Raw genomic sequence first — 21,692 nt, forward strand, 5'->3', positions numbered from 1 at the left:
TAGAGGTGTTACTTACAGAACCCCCGAATGTAGGAAATGTGGCAGCCAATCTGCGCACAGCAAGATCTCACAAACAGCAATGAAATAAATGACCAGATCGTCTGTTTTAGCTGTTGGTTGAGGGATAAATGTTGGCCAGGACACCCGGGAGAACTCCCCCGCTCTTTTTTGGATAGTGCCGAGGGCAGACGGCGCCTCGGTTTAATGTCTCATCCGAAAGACAATACTCAGAAACAAGAATGCTGCCACTGAGCCACAAGACTGACACCTCATCATTTGTTCATCCACCAATACTTGAGCATGTGATCTAGGCTGAGTGCCAGTACTGAGGGAGTGCTGCACTGTCAGAGGTGCCGTCTTTTGGATGAGACATTAAACTGAGGCTGCATCTGCCCCTTCAGGTGGACATACAAGATTCCATGGCACTATTCAAAGTAGAACAGGGGAGTTCTCCCTTGGTGTCCTGGCCAATATTTATCCCCTCAACAAACATCACTAAAACAGATTTGCTTATTGGTGTTTGTGGGACCTTGTTGTGCACTGGCTGCCACGTTTCCCTACATTACAACAGTTACTACGCTTCAAAAAGTACTTCATTGTTTGTGAAGTACTTTGGGACGTCCCGAGAACATAAAAGGTTCTATATAAATGCTAGTCTTTCAATATTACCAACAGTAATTTCTAGGTGAATTAGTTTACGTCATAAACACAGTAGGGGAGAATTTCTCCGATCGCTATATATAGAATGGTGTTTTTTTTTTTTAAGAAAGGAAATCCTTCTGCTTTGTTAATGATACTGTTTTTACATGCGCAACAAAAGCAAAGCTCACCCAGGGCTTGTGAGAAAGATCTTCACAACTTGTTCAGACAAGCTCAGGAGTTCCAAATATTTTCTACTTATGAGAAACAATGATCCCAACATAGTGCAGTGTCCTATGCGTAACTGAGAAATTCTATACGACAGCTCAATAGTTCCTCTGTCTTTGTGTTCTGATTCCCTTTGGCCCCACTCCAAGTTCCCTTAGATCACTCCTCTGTCAAGTTCTTTTAGTCCGTATTGATTTCTCACTAAACTGATCAGTGGGGCGTGCAACAGAGTTGATTCTTAATCGCCCTCTGAAATGGCCTAGCAAGCCACTCAGTTGTCAAGAAGGCGGCTCACCACCATCTTCTCAAGGGCAATTAGGGATGGGCAATAAATACTGGCCTTGCCAGCGACGCCCACATCCCATGAACAAATTTTTTAAAAAGTTAAACCAGCTTCCAATGTTCTCCCCACCTCCATTTGTGACCCAATATGCTTGGAGTTCAGACTCCCTGCCTCTCATTCCATATTGCATCACCTACACTGGGACATGCTCCTCATCCTAATCTGATGTGTCATGCATATATTGCCTTTGACTCCACTTGTGACCCAACGCTTGAGGTTGATAAATGATAGTGTGGCACAAGGGGTTAAATTACGGGGACAGGTTGCGTAAACTTAGTTTTGTATTCCCTTGAGTTTAGAAGGTTGAGAGGTGATGTAATCCAGGTATCATTCTGGTGAATCTGCGCTGCACCCCCTTCCAAGGCCAATATATCCTTCCTGAGATCTGAGCCCAGAACTGAATGTAGGACTCCAGATTGGGTCTGGCCAAGGTTCTGTAAAACTGAAGCATCACTTCCTCACCTTTGAATCCTGAAACGAACATGGAGTTTCTGACATTCCTCCCTCATTAAACAGAAACAAGGTTATGGCAACATTTTTTGGGGGGTAAGCAGAGATTGACAAAGGGTAGATTTTCTTTTGTGCCTGTTTGATAGGAGCAAGGCACACAGTAGTTTGGGTGTGTAATCTCTATCATAACTGGAACTGGATGAGAGTTTCCAGTTCTGAAGAGGTGTTTACACCCAGAATGTTAATATAAGAACATAAACATACGAAATAGGAGCAGGAGTAGGCCATACGGTCCCTTGAGACTGCTCCGCCATTCGATCAGATCATGGCTGATCTTCGACCTCAACTCCACTTTCCTGCCCGATCCCCATATCCCTTGATTCCTCCAAAAATCTATCGATCTCAGCCTTGAATATATTCAACGACTCAGCATCCACAGCCCTCTGGGGTAGAGAATTCCAAAGATTCACAACCCTCTGAGTGAAGAAATTCCTCCTCATTTCAGTCCTAAATCGCCCACCCCTTATCTTGAGACAATGACCCCTAGTTCTAGACTCTCCAGCCAGGGGAACCATCCTCTCAGCATCTGTCAAGCCCACTCAGAATTTTATATGTTTCAATGAGATCAGCTCTCATTCTTCTAAACTCCGGAGAGTATAGGCCCATTCTACTCAATCTCTCCTCTTAGGACAACCCTCTCATCCCAGGTATCAATCTAGTGAACCTATCTTTTTTTTTCTCCAGACGCTGACATACATGCTACATACTTCCAGCATTTTCTGTTCAAACTTTGTGCAGGAGTATATAATATGATCAGAGACAACAATTTGAACAAAATCACATTGATCTTTTTCCATAGTATATTTCCATACACATGGTACGAGCTATTACATTATACAACTCTATAAAACCTATTGTACAGGTGCAAAACCTTTAAGATATTCACATATTAAAGACATTTAATGACAGCACTGGCTCCGTTTGGGTTCTTGAAGTCTGCTAGTAGAAGTAGCAGCCAAAGGCAGCAGCAACACAGAACAGGCTCTCCTGAAAGCAGACAAACCTGATTAATACCCAGTAACGATGCATACTACACATCAAAACTGGTTCAACATAAAGTCATTACTATCGCTGTACAAGGCACTGGTCAGACTTGAGCATATAATTCAGACTGACACTCCCAGTGCCAGTACTGAGGGAGTGCTGCACTGTTGGAGGTGCCATCTTTCGAAAGAGAGGTTAAACCGAGGCCCTGTCTGCCCTCTCAGGTGGACGTAAAAGATCCACGTGCACTATTTCGAAGAAGAGCAGGGGAATTCTCCCCGGTGTCCCGGGCCAATATTTATCCCTCAAATAACATTAAAAACAGATTATCTGGTCATTATCACATTTCTGTTTGTGGGATCTTGCTGTGCGCAAATTGGCTGCCGCATTTCTCTACGTTGCAACAGTGACTACAGTTCAAAAAGTAGTTCATTGGCTGTAAAGCGCTTTGGGACGTCCTGAGGTCATGAAAGGCGGTATAGAAATGTAAATTCTTGCGTTTTTTTTCTTTCATCTGGGGCACTATGTGTAGTTCTGGGCACCTCATCACAGGAAGGATGTGAATGCCCTCGAGAGGAGACAGAAGCGGCAACTGATGACTCCCAGTATTGGGAATTTCAACACTGTGGGAAGGTTAAGGAAGTTGGGCTCGTTTGTTTTTGGGGGGGGGGGGGGGGGGGTGGGGGAGGGAGGGAGAGAAAGAAACTTCAAGGAGACCTCATTGGAGTTTCAAGATTATGAAGGGAATTGACAAAGTTACTCACAAGGTTAAAATGAATATGCTAGGAGTAGGAAAGGAAGACGGGGAGAGCAGTCAATGGGTGATGGAGTAGTGGAATAAGTTACAAGGGAAGGGTGCTGAGGCAGAGAGTGTAAATGGGATGAAGAAACAATTAGATGTGTTTCTAGAAAGAGATAGATACAGTGAAAAGATGGGAATATCAAAAAGTGATGGGCTTCGTGGTCCAAAGGCCTTTTCCTGTTTCTTCACTCATGTCTTTACCTTTTTTCCCTCTTTCACATCCTTTTCTTTATCTCTCCTCCATCACTCGCATCAATCGCTCTCCTCACCTTCACTTCCATTTCTCCCTCTCCCTCCCTCTCCTCCGCACCCGCCTCTCCCTCCCTCTCCTCCGCACCCGCCTCTCCCTCCCTCTCCTCCGCACCCGCCTCTCCCTCCCTCTCCTCCGCACCCGCCTCTCCCTCCCTCTCCTCCGCACCCCGCCTCTCCCTCCCTCTCCTCCGCACCCGCCTCTCCCTCCCTCTCCTCCGCACCCGCCTCTCCCTCCCTCTCCTCCGCACCCGCCTCTCCCTCCCTCTCCTCCGCACCCGCCTCTCCCTCCCTCTCCTCCGCACCCGCCTCTCCCTCCCTCTCCTCCGCACCCGCCTCTCCCTCCCTCTCCTCCGCACCCGCCTCTCCCTCCCTCTCCTCCGCACCCGCCTCTCCCTCCCTCTCCTCCGCACCCGCCTCTCCCTCCCTCTCCTCCGCACCCGCCTCTCCCTCCCTCTCCTCCGCACCCGCCTCTCCCTCCCTCTCCTCCGCACCCGCCTCTCCCTCCCTCTCCTCCGCACCCGCCTCTCCCTCCCTCTCCTCCGCACCCGCCTCTCCCTCCCTCTCCTCCGCACCCGCCTCTCCCTCCCTCTCCTCCGCACCCGCCTCTCCCTCCCTCTCCTCCGCACCCGCCTCTCCCTCCCTCTCCTCCGCACCCGCCTCTCCCTCCCTCTCCTCCGCACCCGCCTCTCCCTCCCTCTCCTCCGCACCCGCCTCTCCCTCCCTCTCCTCCGCACCCGCCTCTCCCTCCCTCTCCTCCGCACCCGCCTCTCCCTCCCTCTCCTCCGCACCCGCCTCTCCCTCCCTCTCCTCCGCACCCGCCTCTCTCCTCCATTTCAGTCTTACTCTCTTTTAACTCCATCACACTGTCTCGCCTTCATCTCCATCTCTTTTCCCATTACTTCTATTTCTCTCTCCTCTTTTATTTTTGTGCTTATCAGTAGTTACCGAATATCAGTTCCAAAATTAAAGTAGCATCTTAGATTTGATGTCAAAACAGGAGGTGACCTTTTCAAAAAGATCTCGAAGTCCACCAGACCTAATAGCATAACCAGAGTTCGATACTATCAAAGGGAATGGTCAATGCCAATGGCCATCCTCTACATCAGTGTAGCACTACACAATGTGTTTAAAAGTTATTAAATATTCTACTGTCAAGGTCTGAATGATCAACAATGACCGACTTTATGGGCTAGCTACGGCAGCAAGCAAAAAATAAAGAAAGAACTTGCATTTTTTTAGCACCTTGTATGTCCCAAAGCGCTTTACAGCCAATGAAGTACTTTTGAAGTGGAGTCACTGTTGTAAGGTAGGAAACGTGGCAGCCAATTTATGCACAGCAAGATCCCACAAACAGTAATGATATAAATGACCAGATAATCTGTTTTAGAGTCTGAGAAACACATGCTCATATCAGCAAAGTTTCTACAACTTCCCTCATCTCCCCTGGGCTAGGGGAGGGGGACAATCTGAGAGAGCTCCTGCTCTCGATCGTTATCCAGTAACCCCCTCCTGGAAGTGTTTACGTGCGGGTTTCAACGCGAGAGTTTGATTGGGGGCTCGGCTGTGATTCCCCTTACGTTCGACAAGTCTGTCAACACTCACTGTCCACAGTCACACGTGAAGTTGTACGATAATGTAGTGGTTATGTTACTGGACTAGTATTCTAGAGGCCTGGAACAAATAATCCAGAGCATGCGAGTTCAAACCCCACTCTGGCACTTGTTATAGAACTAACTGAGAGAGATTGATTGCTATGATTAGTCAACAACTCCATTATCGTTGTATTCTGCGACTACTAGGATGGTAGAAGGGGAACTAGATGGACCAAGGATTTTTCTCATCCAGCAATTCCTATGTAACCAAGTTTGGGCACCAGTGGAATCCAAATAAGAGTCAACACCTCCAGGAGAGGGGAACGCTAGTGGAAATAAAGCAAAGCCGAGGGAATACAATTCCTGGTCTTGAGGAGATCCTTTCCCTCAGGCACATCTCCCACATGCAGCATCAATGTATTACCTACACTTACATTTATGTACACCTCCTGTGCAAAGTTATCCGTGTCCGCATCCCAAAAACACCGTGCAGCCATTCTAAAAGAAAATAAAGACTTGTGTTTTATATAACAACAACAACTTGCATTTATGCAGCGCCTTTAACATAGTAAAACGTCCCAAGGCGCTTCACAGGAGTGTAAATCAGACAAAATTTGACACAGAGCCACATAAGGAGATAGTAGGACAGGTAAGAGGTAGGCTTTAATGAGCACCCTACAGGAGAGAGAGGCGGAGAGGTTTAAGGAGTGAATTCCAGAGTTTGGGGCCGAGGCAGCTGAAGTCTTAGCCGCCAATGGTGGAGCGAACAAAATCTGGGATGCGCAAGAGGCCAGAATTGGAGCAGCGCAGAGATCTCGGAGGGTTGGAGGGCTGGAGGAGGTTACAGAGATAGGGAGGGGGCGAGGCCACGTCGAGGGATTTGAACACATGGATGAGAATTTTAAAATAGAGGCGCTACCGGACTGGGAGCCAGTGTAGGTCAGCGAGCACAGGAGGTGATGGGAGAACGGGACTTGGTGCGAGTTAGGAACACTACGCTGAAAACAGTCTCCTCTCTGTTGCTCTCCTTTAAGAGAACATTAAAATTACGGACAACTAGATCCCGGCCGTGAGCCCGTTCCTTCCCGTACTCATTCATTCTCAGCAGTTTCTCTTGTCACAGCATTCTCCCTCTGTGTGCGCTCTCTCGTTCTGGGTTGCCATAACAGGCCCGCTTCCACCGATCGGGCTTTCCTGGCAAGGATGGTGCCCCCAGGGATCTCTGGCTGGGAAATCGCAGGTCAGCAGCCCCAGATCTTCCACCTGTTAATCTAAATGGATGGACAATGAGGGGCAGCGGGCCTGTGGTTTTCCGACCAGCGCACCCTTGGATCATCGATCTCCGCCAGGAGGTCCTGACTGCACACTCAGCCCAGATATCATTCTTTTTCCCCCCGAAGAGATTTATGGGTAAAGCATAAAATGGAGCTCCTTTATTGCACAGAAACAGGCCATTTGGCCCAACAGGTCCATGCTGGTGTTTATGCTCCAAGTCAAAATCCTGGAACTCCCTTCCTAACAGCACTGTGGGAGAACCTTCACCACACGGACTGCAGCGGTTCAAGAAGGCAGCTCACCACCACCTTCTCGAGGGCAATTAGGGATGGGCAATAAATGCCGGCCTCGTCAGCGACGCCCACATCCCATGAACGAATAAAAAAAAAAGAACCTTCTCTGAACTGCCTCCTCGGTCCTCGGTGATATTGTGCAGCCATAATTCTCAGCTGCTAAATAGGCAGTATGACAACCCTGTGTGGTGCAAGAAAGCAACACGGAAAAGCAACAGAATGTGAAATATTCAGTGGGATTAATCGAAGAGAAGGAATGAACCACTGACCTCTCCCTGAAAGTAACCAATGAGAAATTGTTACTAACCGGACAAATCAGATACTTGGATGCATCTCAAGGATATTCAATAATTATTTGGAACAACTTATTCTAACCTTGTCAGCTGTGGCTCAGTGGGTATCACTCTCACCTTTGAGTTAGAAGGTCATGGGTTCAAGTCCCACTCCAGAGACTTGAGCACATAATCCAGGCTGACACTCCAAGTTCAGTACCGACTCTTTTGAATGACACGTTAAACCGAGGCCCCGTCTGCCCTCTCAAGTGGACATAAAAAGATCCCATGGCCACTATTTATAAGAGCAGGGGAGTTCTCGCTGGTGTTCTGGTCAATATTTACTCCTTCACCAACATCACTCAAACAGATTATGTATTTATTATGTATTTATTATTGTGGGAACTTGCTGTGCACAAATTGGCTGCCGTGTTTCCCTACATTACAACAGTGACTGTACTTCAATAGCTGTAAAGCGACAACCTGAGCTCATGAAAGGTGCTGTATAAATGCAAGTTCTTTCTTGAGCAGAAAACAGCCATGAGACTGATTCACAGCGTTACAGGAGTGAGGGAAGACTTGGGGGAGGGAAAACTTTGGGTTCTCAGTCTTTAAAAGAGGAAAGCTCACAAACAGTCTATGAAATAGTAAATCTGTAACATGGCTTCAAATTAAACTGCAGCAGTAACACAGGCTCAAAATAATAAAACAAAATGAATTTAGGAATTGATATCAGGAAGCTCTTCTTCGTACAGAGAGTTTTGAAAGGGTTTGAGAGTGCAGAGAGTGAAAGGTTATTTGCCTGATTGGTGAATTGGTAATATGGGGACATATTTTTAGCATTAGCACTAGGAACATCAAGGGGAGGTTATTAGATTTGAAATACATTACTGTAAGTGGCCATTGCGATGCCAAGTCAATCAGGATATTTAACAGGGAATTAGATAAACACTTGAGAGAGAAAATATTGAAGGTTACGGGGAAAGAGCAGGGAAATTGGATTAGATTAAAACAGTCCAGATGGGGAAATGAATTCCAGTGTATGTACACTGGGCTAAATGGTCTCATCCTGTGCTGAAGTTTCAACGATCGCACGGGAAACCGAGGAAGGTAAAGAGTTCCACAGTTCGAAGGTCTTTTGAAAGAGCGGAAGACAGTGCGACGAATCTTGATTCCAACAGAGTGAGGAGGTAACGAGGAGGAAAAGCATTTAGGATAGATTGCTTGGAGGGTAGGTGGAACAAGAGAGCCAAGTATAATGAACACTGACCATGGCAGTAATTATAAAACAGGGAGGGAGATTGATTAACTGGAGGCTAGAGAAGAGAAGGATCAAATGACAAACTATTTCTTCAACAATGTCCAGTAATGTGTGAGAAATGTTAAAATGAACCTCCCAGATATGTTGAGAATGTAGTTGAGATTCCCTCATTCCTACTGTGTGTGTGAAAGAGCGGAGAGTCCACATCTTCAAACATCAGGGATCTACTTAATAAATCGAAGGTGCTCCTAGATATTCATAGAATCATATAGCACAGAAGGCGGCCATTCGGCCCATCGTGGCTGCGCCGGCTCTTTTAAAGAGCTATCCAATTATTCCCACTCCCCTGCTCTTTCCCCATTGCTCTGCAAATTTTTCCCCTTCTGAAAGTTACTATTGCATCTGCTTCCACCACCCTGGCAGTGCATTCCGGTGACATACTTAAGTCCGAAACCAGAGGTTTAAACTTAAATAAAGCCAATTACATAGGTATGAGGGGTGATTGGCTAAGGTAGATTGGGAAATTAGATTAAAAGGTATGACGGTAGATAAGCAATGGCAAACATTTAAAGAAATATTTCAAAATTGTCAACGAACATACATTGCATTGAGAAATAAAAACTCCAGGTGAAAAGTGATCCATCCGTGGCTAACGAAAGAAGTTAAGGATAGTATTAGATTAAAGGAAGAGGCTTCTAATTTTGCCAAGAAGAGTAGTAAGTCTAAGGATCGGGAGAGTTTTAGAAACCAGCAAAGGATAACTAAAAAATTAATCAAAAGGGAAAAAATAGAATATGAAAGTAAACTAGCAAGAAATAGAAAAAAAATTATTGTTAGAGTTTCTACAAGTGTGTAAAAAGGAAGAGATTAGCAAAAAACTTGGGTCCCTTACAGACTGAGACAGGAGAAATTATAATGGGGATTAAGGAATTGGCAGAGAAGTTAAACAAAATTTTGTATCTGTCTTCACAGTGTAAGACACAAAAAACATACCAGTTATAGTGGGGAACCAAGGGTCTAATGAGTGAGGAGCTTAAAAGTAATTAATACCAGTAAAGAAAAAGCACTAGAGCAATTAATGGAATTAAAAACCGACAAATCCCCTGGACCTGATGGCCTATACCCTAGGGTTCTAAAAGTGGTGGATGCAAAGATAGTGGATGCATTGGTTGTGATCTTCCAAAATTCCCCAGATTCTAGAATGATCCCAATGGATTGGAAGGTAGCAAATGTAAAACTGCTATTCATGAAAGGAGGGAGAGAGAACACAGGGAACTAAAGGCCAGTTAGCCTGACATTGGTCGTCAGAAAAATGCTGGAATCCATTATTAAGGAAGTGATAACAGGATACTTAGAAAATCATAACATGGTTAGGCAGAGTCAACATGGTTTTATAAAAAGGAAATTGTGCTTAACAAATCTATTCGAGGTTTTCGAGGATGTAATTAGCAGGTTAGATAAAGGGGAACCAGTGGATGTAGTATATTTTGATTTTCAAAAGGCATTTGATAAGGTGCCACATACAAGGGTGTTACACAAGATAAGGGCTCATGGGGTTGGGGGTAATATATTAGCATGGATAGAGGATTGGTTAACGGACAGAAAACAGAAAGTAGGGATAAACAGGTCATTCTCAGGCTGTAAATAGTGGGGTGCCACAAGGTGCCCTGGTAAAATTGAAGTCATTGGGAATCAGGGGGAAAACTCTAGCACAAAGGAAGATGGTAGTGGTTGTTGGAGGCCAATCATCTCAGCCCCAGGACATCCTCAGGGCAGTGTCCTAGGCCCAACCATCTTCAGCTGCTTCAACAATGACCTTCCCTCCATCATAAGGTCAGAAATGGGGATGTTCGCTGATGATTGCACAGTGTTCAGTTCCATTCGCAACCCCTCAGATAATGAAGCAGTCCGTGCCCGCATGCAGCAAGACCTGGACAACATCCAGGCTTCGGCTGATAAGTAGCAAGTAACATTCGCGCCAGACAAGTGCCAGGCAATAACCATCTCAAACAAGAGAGCGTCTAACCACCTCCCCTTGACATTCAACGGTATTACCATCACCGAATCCCCCACCATCAACATCCTGGGGGTCATCATTGACCAGAAACTTAACTGGACCAGCCATATAAATACTGTGGCTACAAGAGCAGGTCAGAGGCTGGGTATTCTGCGGCGAGTGACTCACCTCCCAACTCCCCAAAGCCTTTCCACCATCTACAAGGCACAAGTCAGGAGTGTGATGGAATACTCTCCACTTGCCTGGATGAGTGCAGCTCCAACACACTCAAGAAGCTCGACACCATCCAGGACAAAGCAGCCCACTTGATTGGCACCCCATCCACCACCCTAAACATTCACTCCCTTCACCACCGGCGCACAGTGGCTGCAGTGTGTACCATCCACAGGATGCACTGCAGCAACTCGCCAAGGCTTCTTCGACAACACCTCCCAAACCCGCGACCTCTACCACCTAGAAGGGCAGCAGGCACATGGGAACAACACCATTTGCACGTTCCCCTTCAAGTCACACACCATCCCGACTTGGAAATATATCGCCGTTCCTTCGCTGGGTCAAAATCCTGGAACTCCTTTCCTAACAGCACTGTGGGAGAACCGTCACCACACGGACTGCAGCGATTCAAGAAGGCGGCTCACCACCACCTTCTCAAGGGCAATTAGGGATGGGCAATAAATGCTGACCTCGCCAGTGACGCCCACATCCCATGAACAAAGAAAAAAAAGGATCGGTGCTTGGGCCTCAGCTATTTACAATCTATATTAATGTGTAACGTAGCCAAGTTTACTGATGATACAAAGCTAGGTGGGAAAGTAAGCTCTGAGGAGGACACATAGAGTCTGAAAAGAGTATTGACAGGTTAAGTGAGTGGGCAAGAAGGTGGCAGATGAAGTATAATGTTGGGAAATGTGAGGTTATTCACTTTGGTAGGAAGAATAGAAAAACAGAGTATTTTTTAAATGGTGAGAAACTATTAAATGTTAGCGTTCAGAGGGATTTAGGTGTCCTCGTAAAAGAAACACAAGTTAACATGCAGGTACAGCAAGCAATTAGAAAGGCAAATAGTATGTTGGCCTATATTGCAAGGAGGTTGGAGTACAAGAGTAAGAAAGTCTTGCTGCAATTGTACAGGGCTTTGATGAGACCATACTTTTAGTACTGTGTGCAGTTTTGGTCTCCTTACCTAAGGAAGGATATACTTGCCTTAGAGGCGGTGCAATGAAGGTTCACTAGATTGATTCCTGGGATGAGAGGGTTGGCCTATGAGGAGAAATTGAGTAGAATGGGCCTATACTCTCTGGAGTTTAGAAGAATGAGAGGTGATCTCATTGAAACATATCAGATTCTGAGGGGGCTCGACAGGGTAGATGCCGAGAGGCTGTTTCCCCTGGCTGGAGAGTCTACAACTAGGGGGCATAGTCTCAGGATAAGGGTTCGGACATGTCGGACTGAGATGAGGAGGAATTTCTTCACTCAGAGGGTTGTGAATATTTGGAATTCTTTACCCCAAAGGGCTATGGATGTTCAGTCGTTGAGTCTATTCAAGACTGAGATCGATAGATTTTTGGAATTGAGGGATATGGGGATCGGGCGGGAAAGTGGAGTTGAGGTCGAAGCTTAGCCATGATCTGATTGAACGGTGGAGCAGGCTCGAGGGGCCATATGGCCCATTCCTGCTCCTATTTCTTATGTCTATTATCTGAACAAGACAAATAGTGTAAACACGATTAAAATTAAAATAACTCACTCAACGCCTCAGCAATGTTATCGGTTCGAAATTTAGTCTGTGCTGAGTTAGCCGGTTTCATTGAGTGCCATTAGGGGGCGCTACAACTGGCCTCAGCACCAGCCAGTTAGGAAGCAACAATCAGCTGCTGTTCCTGCTCCTTCTCGCCCTCCAGAGGCACTTGCTGGAAAGTGCACCTGTGTGATGCTCTCCTTGCCAAATAGCCAGCCAACACTCACCACCGAGGCTCATGCAAGAAAGAAAAAATAACCACTCAGGCAAGGTGAAACCATACCGTAGCAAGTATAGAGCGCCTTAGGACAAGGAGGGAATGGGAAGCAAAAATAATCACACGAGCAAACGTAAAGCAAATTAAGGTAAGGAGACCACGTACTTCACTCCTTCACCTCGCTGCTCTCCAATGACGACCTGTACCACCAGTTTGTATCTCTCAAATGCACACTCTGTGGAAACAGGACACAAGCACAAAACAAAATGGTTTTTTGAGCTCCTCATCATTGGACATCAGACCTATGTACATTAAATGTTTATCGACTCTCCTGATGATACAATAGCTAAATTTTCTTTTAGCATTCCTCACAGACAGAAAGGCCTTTACAGGGCAGAGGAAACAGGTTGGGGAACGAGCTGGACAAAAGAAAGCAGGAAAAGGGAATGAGGAAGGTGGAGCTGGACGTGTGGTTGAAGAGGAGAGCTACCAGGAGACTGCTGAAGGTGTGGAGAGAGAGGGGCGGGGTGTTCTGGGAAGAACGTTGTAGAGAGCAGGGATGGCCTTCGGTGGTGGAGCGGAGGGAGGGAGGGAGTGGAAGACGAGTGTTGGATTGGGGTCAGGGCAACAGAAGGTGCGTGTCGGCAGGGATGTAGGACAGGAGCGGAACGCAGCAGGTTGAGGCCACTGAGGGATTTGAGGGTGAGGATTTTAAAATCAATCTGCTGGGACATGGGCAGATAGCGGAACTCAGCAAGGGAAGGGATAATGGGTGCGTGAGACTTTATGTAGATGAGGACGGGACTGTAATGCTGCAGTCCCACCTCACCCAACTTGTGACTCCTAAAGATGCCTACGCAATGCAGACCACAAGGATCACTATGGGTCTACCGTACCTTTTACTTCAGTCTTTATGGCCTCTGCAATCTTCTTAGTCATGTTGGGAACTTCCTCCGGGTCATAAAGCTTGTTTGTTAGCTCCTCCTTCAGCACATTATTGATCTTTCCTTTTACTATGGCAGTCTTGAACCTGGTGTCAACAGTGTTAACCATTAGGACATTTTTTTTTACACGCAAGTTTTTACACATAAATTGCACTATGTGCACACCCTTATTAGAATCATAGAAATTTACGGCACAGGAGGAGACCATTCTGCCCATCGTGTCTGTGCCAGCTGAAAAAGAGCTATCCAGCCTAATCCCACTTTCCAGCACTTGGTCCGTAGCCCTGTAGGTTACGGTGCTTCAAGTGCACATCCAAGTACTTTTTAAATGAGTTGAGGGTTTCTGCCTCTCCCTCCCTTTCAGGCAGTGAGTTCCAGACCCCCACCAACCTCTGGGTGAAAAAATTTCTCCTCAGCTCCCCTCTAATCCTTCTACCAATTACTTTTAAATCTATACCCCCTTGTCATTGACCTCTCTGCTAAGGGAAATAGGTCCTTCCTATCCATCTATCTATCCAGGCCCTCATAATATTATACCAGGGCTTTAATTGTTTTACAACTAATAAAAGACTGAAGCATTTCTGGTGTATTCAGTTATGCCATCAGACTTTTGGTTTGCCAATTCTTTCCTCATCTCTCCTAAAGCTACTGGGGTACAGACACTCTTGACCTTGTCCCGCTCCCTATACTTCTACAAAAAGCAAAATACTGCAGATGCTGGAAATCTGAAATAAAAACAGGAAATGCTGGGAAACACTCAGCAAGTCGGGCAGCATCTGTGGAACGAGAAACAGAGTTAACGTTTCAGGTCGATGACCTTTCATCAGAACTGGAAGATGTTATAGAGATCTAACAGTTTATAAGCAAATACAGAGCGAGGGAAAAAGTGGAGAGGGAAGGAAAGGAAAGAACAAAAGGGAAGGTCTCTGATGGGCTGGAGGGCAGGCGTGATTAAATGACAATAGGGATGATGGTGCAAAGCAAAAGGGGGTGGTAATGGGACAAGTAAAGAAACAAAAAGGTGAGTGAGTCAAGATCCTGAGGCTGGGCAGACAAACTTTAAATGCAACTTTCCCGCTTAAACAGGAATCCCTGATTTACCCGAGACCTCTATTCCTGTGGAACTGGTTGCTGGGGGGGGGGGGGGACCTGATTCTCGACAGCCCCGTGTACGCCCGGCAGGGATTGCTGGATCCCAGTCAGAAGCTGACCTTCCCTCCCTATACCGGGGCGCCAGGACCATTTGTAGCAGACCGCCTGAGACAGGTAACCCGGTATCGACCAGAGTGTTGCTGGCCTGCATGGCTCAGGCACTCACCGGATTAACCAGCTGAAACAGAGGAGTTTTCGGTGTGGGCCTCTTGTTTAAACAGGAATCCCTGAGTTGCTGGGAGCTCTCTTCTTCCGAAACATATGACAAAGTTGCCCAATAGTTTGTACTTCACCACAGGCCATCAGAATATTTCAACACTGAAACTTCGGCATCACCAAAACCTTGATCATTAACGAGCCGTGCAGGCAAACAGTTCCACCAAATGCACATCCAGTTACATCAAAACTACAGCATGGTAACAGGCCATTCGGCCCAACAGGTCTATGTGGTGTTTACGCTCCATAGGAGCCTCCTCCCACCCTACCTCATCTCACCCTATCAGCATATCCTTCTATTCCTTTCTCCCTCATGTATTTATCCAGCTTCCCCTTAAATGCAGCCATGCTATTCGCCTCAACTACTCCTTGTGGTAGTGAGTTCCACATTCTCACCACTCTCTGGTTAAAGAAGATTCTCCTGAATTCCCAATTGGATTTATTAGAGACTATTTTATATTTATGGCCCCTAGTTTTGGCCTCCTCCACAAGTGGAAACATTTTCTCTATATCTACTCTATGAAACCCGATCATTATCTTAAACACCTCTATCAGGTCACCCTTCAGCCTTCTCTTTATTAGAGAGAAGAGCCCCAGCCTGTTCAGCCTCTCTTGATGAGGATATTCTCTCAGTTCTGGTATCATCCTTGTGAATCTTTTTTGCACCCTCTCCAATGCCTCAATATTTCAAAATGGATGATAAAAGCCAATCATAGTGCAAAACTATTTGTTTTAAAATAAACAGGAGGATGCGTCACATCCCTGAGTGAGAGAAACGAGTGAATTCTTTGTTGGGTGTTTGTCCGATTCTTGCACAAGCCAGTCAGGTCACCCTCATTACCAATGGAACGTAGGAACATAGGGACAGGAGGAGGCCATTCAGCCCCTCGAGCCTGGTCGGCCATTTGATTAGATCGTGGCTGATCTGTACCTCAACTCCATTTTCCTGCCTTTGCTCCATATCCGATACCCTTACCCAACAAAAATCTATCTAGCTCACTCTTGAAAGCTCCAATTGACCTCCAGCATCAGCAACCTTTTGGGGAGAGTTCCAGATTTCCACTACACTTTTTGTGTGAAGACGTGCTTCCTGACATCACTCCTGAACAGCCTGGCTCTAATTTTAAGGTTATGCCCCCTTGTTCTGGACTCCCCCCACCAGAGGAAATAGTTTCTTTCTATCTACCCTATCAAATCCTTTTAACATTTTAAACAACTTGATCAGATCACCCCTCAATCTTCTAAACTCAAGAGAATACAAAGCCAAGTTCATGCAACTTGTCCTCATAATTTAACCCACTTAAGCCCCGGTTGGGGACTGGCACAGGAAATATTTCCGTTGACGTGGGGAGGCAGAGCTGGGATAGGCCGAGGCTGGTGCGCTTGAAAAGTCTTTTCAAATCCAAGCTGCAATGGTGGAGCTGGGGAGGCAGAGGGAGGAAGACGTGGAATAGGTACAGCAGTGATTTATAAAATGAAGTTGGGGGCACAGCTCAGGACAGAGGGAGCGGGGATATATCCGACAGGAGTTGGGGGGGGGGGGGGGGGGGAGAGGGGGAATGAGCTTCAGTATCGATCGACATTGTTAACAAATTTTGAAGTTCAATATGAAAATACCCTGAATGAAACAGCGCTGCGAGGTTTAGAAGCAACTTTCAATTACCATTAACTGATTAGTATCAGATTGTCAAACTTCTTTTTTTGAAGCGTCAGCTAAGAAAGCTTTTTGTCAAGATTTTTGTTTTTATATTTCAGGGTTGTCGTCGAGATTCGGGACAGTGCTCCAGGGTGAAGAGCACTGAGGGGTTTGCGAAAGGAGCAGAGCCCCCACACGCAACGAGGTTTAAATGGCCACAAAAAAATTGAGCGAGGAAGAGGGAAAGTCAGAGGCTGAAAGAGTCTGTTAAAGGGGAAAACAAAATTAATTAACAAGTAAACTGTGGGGAAAAAGAGATAACGGGCCAAATCTCGCTGGAATGGGGCATCTCGCGACCTGCCCCGTGAGTTAGACATTTTCCTCCACCCTTCAGCTCGAGGAATTTTTTGCGCCCTAACTTGCTGAGAGTGCGAGCTGATAACGGGGTGGCGAGGGCAATGGAACATCTGGGAACGATGGGACCAGCAGTCAATTTCCTTAACCGGTGAGATTAAAGAATTGAGAAAGAAACAGGAACAGCGGAGAAGGAAATCAGGTGAATCAGAATCAAATCAGGTACAGAAAGACTGGATTAGGAGAATGAGAAAAAAAAAGAGAAGGAAGGAAAAGTAAGAAAAAAATTAAAAATTTGGCCATTTAAAATCTCTAACAAAAATTTACTACCTGCAGGAATGAGACTCAATAGTTTAAATTGTTCCCTTTCTGAGCCAGAGAGATTGACTGGCATTACGCTGTTAATTATGAGCCCTAAGTTTCTGAGGTGAGTTTAATGGGCAATTAATGTGCAAATCCAGCAAGTTCTTAAAAATAAGAGAGGTTAAGGTGATGCCGTTTGTGCGAAGCGAACGGCGGTGTGGCGTAAATCAGCCACCAAGTTCTGAAGATTCGCAACTCAAGCCGTATCTTGTCATCCCCTGAACGTGCGGGCCGATTTGCACATTAAAAACGGCCTGGGTCGTTAACACGCTGGACATTTACAGGAAGATTTGGCCCAACATTTAGAAGCAGAACTTGACTAAAGAGAAAGCTACATGGAGGCACTAGAGCCACATCAGTGGCCACAGCCTGTAATTACACTGTGGCAGGATGACTGATATTTAATATCGGAAAATTGAATGGGAAATGTGCACAGGAATGTATGATGGACAAAGTCAACACAAAAATGTGACAACAGGAAGGAAGGTTCTGTAGACACGAAATACGAACAGATGGAAGGTATTTTAAAAATATACTATGAGTTTACATAGGCAAAACCCACTACGAAAGCAGATTTATAATAGTACAAAGGTGACAGAATTGTCACAAAAATGTGACAACAGGAAGTAAGGTTTTGTGGACAGGAAGTGCGCACTATACATATTCGAAACGTATGTAAGGTCTTAATTCTCTCTGGGTCTATGTATTACATAGAATGTACAGCACAGAAACAGGCCATTCGGCCCAACTTGTCTATTCCGGTGTTTGTGCTCCACACAGGACAGAGTTAAATAAGGAGTGGGGGAAGGCAAATTTTACAGAACTAAGAGGTGATTTGGCAGAAGTGGACTGGACACAACTACTTGAGGAGAAATCAGTGGCAAGCCAGTGGGAGGCACTAAAAAGTGAAATTCTACGGGTACAATGCAGACACGTCCCCTCAAAGAAAGGGTGGCACTGCCAAATTTAGAGCCCCCTGGTTTTCTAGAAGTATACGGGGCAAGATAAAGCAGAATAAGAAAGCTTATGACTGTCACAGAAGACTAAATACTGCAGAAAGCCTAAGGAGTATAGAAAGTACAGGGATGACGTAAAAAAGGAAATAAGGAAAGCAAAGAGAGGGCATAAAAAAATATTAGCTAGTAAGATTAAAGAAAATCCAAAGCTGTTTTATCAGTACATTAAGAACAAGAGGATAGCTAAGGAAAAGGTGGGACCTATCAGGGATGATAAGGGTAATTTGTGTGTAGAAGCAGAGAATGTGGGTAGGGATTTAAATGAATATTTTGTCTCCGTATTCACAAAGGAAAGGGATGATCCGGACATAGTATTTAAAGAGGAGAGGTGTGAAATATTGGATAAGGTAAACATAACGAGAGAGGAAGTACTAGAGGGACTGGAATCCTTGAAAGTTGATAAGTCACCAGGGCCAGATGGATTGTTTCCCAGGCTATTGAAGGAAGCCAGGGAGGAAATAGCTGATGCTCCGAGGATCATTTTCCAATCCTCACGAGATACAGGGGAGGTACCGGAGGACTGGAAGACTGCAAAATTAGTACCATTGTTTAAAAAGGGTACGAGGGAAAGGCCAAACAATTATAGGCCGGTCAGTCTTACCTCGGTGGTGGGCAAACTATTAGAATCAATACTGAGAGATAGGATAAACTGTCACTTGGAAAAGCATGGTTTAATCAGGGATAGTCAGCATGGATTTATTCAGGGACGGTCATGCCTTACAAATCTGATTAAATTCTTTGAGGAGGTGACAAGGAGGATTGATGAGGGTAGTGCAATGGATGTTGTCTACATGGATTTTAGTAAGGCATTTGACAAGGTCCCACATGGCAGACTGGTCAGAAAGGTAAAAGCCCATGGGATACAGGGAAATGTGGCGAATTGGATCCAAAATTGGCTCAGTAACAGAAAACAAAGGGTAAAAGTCGATGGATGTCCTTGCGAATGGAAATCCGTTTCCAGTGGTGTGACACAGGGCTCAGTGTTGGGTCCCTTGCTGTTTGTGGTATATATTAATGATTTGGACTTGAATGTAGGGGGCATGATTGGCAAATTTGCAGACGACACAAAAGTTGGCCGTGTAGTTGATAGTGAAGAGGATAGTTGTAGACTCCAAGAAGATATCAATGGGTTGGTGGAGTAGACGGAAAAAGGGCAAATGGAGTTCAACCCGGAGAAATGTGAGGTAACGCACTTAGGGAGGGCAAACAGTAAAAGGGAATACGCAGTAAACGGGAATATATTGAGGGGTAGAGGAAGTGAGAGACCTTGGAGGGCATGTGCACAGGTCCCTGAAGGTGGCAGTACAGGTCGATAAGGTTGTGAAGAAGGCATACGGAATGCTCTCCGTTATTAGCCGAGGTATAGAATACAAAAACAGGGATGTAATGATGGAACTGTATAAAACGCTGGTAAGGCCACAGCTGGAGTATTGTGCGCAGTTCTGGTCACCACATTACAGGAAGGACGTAATTGCTCTGGAAAGAGTGCAGAGAAGATTTATAAGAATGTTGCCAGGACTTGAAAATTGCAGCTACGAGGAGAGATTGGATAGGCTGGGGTTGTTTTCCTTGGAGCAGAGGAGGCTGAGGGTAGACTTGATTGAGGTGTACAAAATTATGAGGGGCCGAGTTAGAGTAGACAGGAAGTACCTGTTTCCCCTAGCGGAGAGTTCAAGAACTCGAGGACATAGATTTAAGCTGATTGGCGGAAGGATTAGAGGGGACATGAGGAAAAACTTTTTTACCCAGAGGGTGGTGGGTGTATGGAATTCACTGCCCGAATTGGTGGTAGAGGCAGGGACCCTCAACTCTTTTAAAAAGTACCTGGACCTGCACCTAAAGTGCTGTAAGCTGCAGGGCTACGGACCGGGTGCTGGAAGGTGGGATTAGAATGGGCACCTGGTTGTTCTTCGAGCCGGCGCGGACACGATGGGCCGAATGGCCCCCTTCTGTGCTGTATCTTTTCTATGGTTCTATATGCACCGTGTACACGGCTACTCCCACGGTATCTGCACCGTCTTTGCGATCTCTCAGGGTATCCGCGCCGTGTACACGGCCCCTCCCGCGGTCTCCGCGCCGTGTACACGGCCCCTCCCGCGGTCTCCGCGCCGTGTACACGGCCCCTCCCGCGGTCTCCGCGCCGTGTACACGGCCCCTCCCGCGGTCTCCGCGCCGTGTACACGGCCCCTCCCGCGGTCTCCGCGCCGTCTTTGCGATCTCTCAGGGTAGATGTGCCGTGTATACGGCCCCTCACGGTGTGTGTACCTGTGCTGGAAGGCCGGTCTGATGCTGTACGTGTTCTCCGCCATTTCCAGCCCGTAGCAGCCAGGCTCCGTCACCACGGCAACACGGCGCACTTCCGCCCCGCACTGTGTCACCGACTGCCGCGTCTGGAGTGAAACAATCCGCCGCAGATTGGTTCCGGCGAACCATTTGTCCCAGCTCAATAGAAACAGTGGGATTACTGTTCCCGCAAAGGCCTCTCTGCTGCACCTTAAACTGGGAGCAGCAGTCCTGTCATTGCACAAACATCAGCCTCAGAAAACTGCAGAGCTTTTAATTCACCTCTGCTGAACAATCACCCACAATTATTCATATAACTTGAAGGCACTGTGTAGATTCAGGTTGTTGTTATTGGTGAGTGTTTGTAAATTTCTGGCTCCAGGTCAGAAAGTAAATGTAATTGACCTCAGCAAGAAATGGTTGCCTTAGTCTCTGTTTTCAAACTCTTTAGACACTTTCAAATGAGACATCTTATATACTAGAGACCAAAAAGGTAACCTATGTGTGGAGGCGGAAGATGGTGGTATGGTTCTTAATGAACACTTTGTGTCTGTCTTCACAAAAGAGAGGGACGATGCAGACATTGTAGTTAAGGAGGAGGAGTGTGAACTATTGGATGGGATAAACTTAGTGAGAGAGGAAGTATTAAGAGGATTAGCATCTTTGAAAGTAGATAAATCGCCAGGGCCGGATGAAATGTATCCCAGGCTGTTAAAAGAAGCAAGGGAGGAAATTGCGGAGGCTCTGACCATTATTTTCCAATCCTCACTGGATACAGGCATGGTGCTGGAGGATTGGAGGACTGCTAACATTGTACCATTCTTTAAAAAGGGAGCAAGGGCTAGACAGAGTAATTACAGGCCAGTTAGTCTAACCTCGGTGGTGGGAAAGTTTTTGGAATCAATTCTGAGGGACAGGATAAACTGTCACTTAGAAAGGCACACAGTAATCAAGGACAGTCAGCACGGATTTGTTAGGGGAAAGTTGTGTCTAACTAACTTGATTGAATTTTTAGAGCAGGTAACAAGGATGGTCGATGAGGGTAGTGCATTCGATGTAGTCTACATGGATTTTAGCAAGGCTTTTGACAAGGTCCCACATGGCAGACTGGTCCATAGGATCCAAGGGAAAGTGGCAAGTTGGATCCAAAATTGGCTCAGTGGCAGTAAGCAAGGGGTAATGGTCGACAGGTGTTTTTGTGACTGGAAGGCTGTTTCCAGTGGGTTTCGCAGGGCTGAGTACTAGATCCCTTGCTTTTTGTGATATATATTAATGATTTGGACTTAAATGTAGGGGGCATAATTA

The 21,692-nt window shown here is 46.1% G+C and overlaps 1 protein-coding gene across 1 annotated transcript; it reads right to left on the bottom strand.

Moving 5' to 3' along the window:
- Positions 1-2,502: 2,502 nt before the first annotated feature.
- Positions 2,503-20,477, bottom strand: dynlt2b (dynein light chain Tctex-type 2B). The gene is made up of 5 exons (XM_067994880.1): positions 20,370-20,477; positions 13,320-13,453; positions 12,589-12,658; positions 5,785-5,848; positions 2,503-2,707 (listed from the first exon to the last, which is right to left on the bottom strand). The coding sequence occupies exons 1-5, from the start codon at positions 20,411-20,413 to the stop codon at positions 2,660-2,662; spliced, it is 360 nt and encodes a 119-aa protein (XP_067850981.1). The 5' UTR covers positions 20,414-20,477; the 3' UTR covers positions 2,503-2,659.
- Between the last annotated feature and the right edge of the window lie 1,215 nt (positions 20,478-21,692).

This window comes from Heptranchias perlo, chromosome 13 (genome assembly GCF_035084215.1).
Source record: "Heptranchias perlo isolate sHepPer1 chromosome 13, sHepPer1.hap1, whole genome shotgun sequence".
NCBI lineage: Eukaryota > Metazoa > Chordata > Chondrichthyes > Hexanchiformes > Hexanchidae > Heptranchias > Heptranchias perlo.

Coding starts and splice junctions, on each gene's coding strand:
- dynlt2b (XM_067994880.1), bottom strand. CDS start 20,413: ATGGCGGAGAACACGTACAGCATCAGACCGGCCTTCCAGCACAG. Junction 12,659..13,319: donor CATAAAGACTGAAGTAAAAG/GTACGGTAGACC, acceptor CTGTTTCCACAG/AGTGTGCATTTGAGAGATAC. Junction 5,849..12,588: donor CAGCGAGGTGAAGGAGTGAA/GTACGTGGTCTC, acceptor ATTTTCTTTTAG/AATGGCTGCACGGTGTTTTT.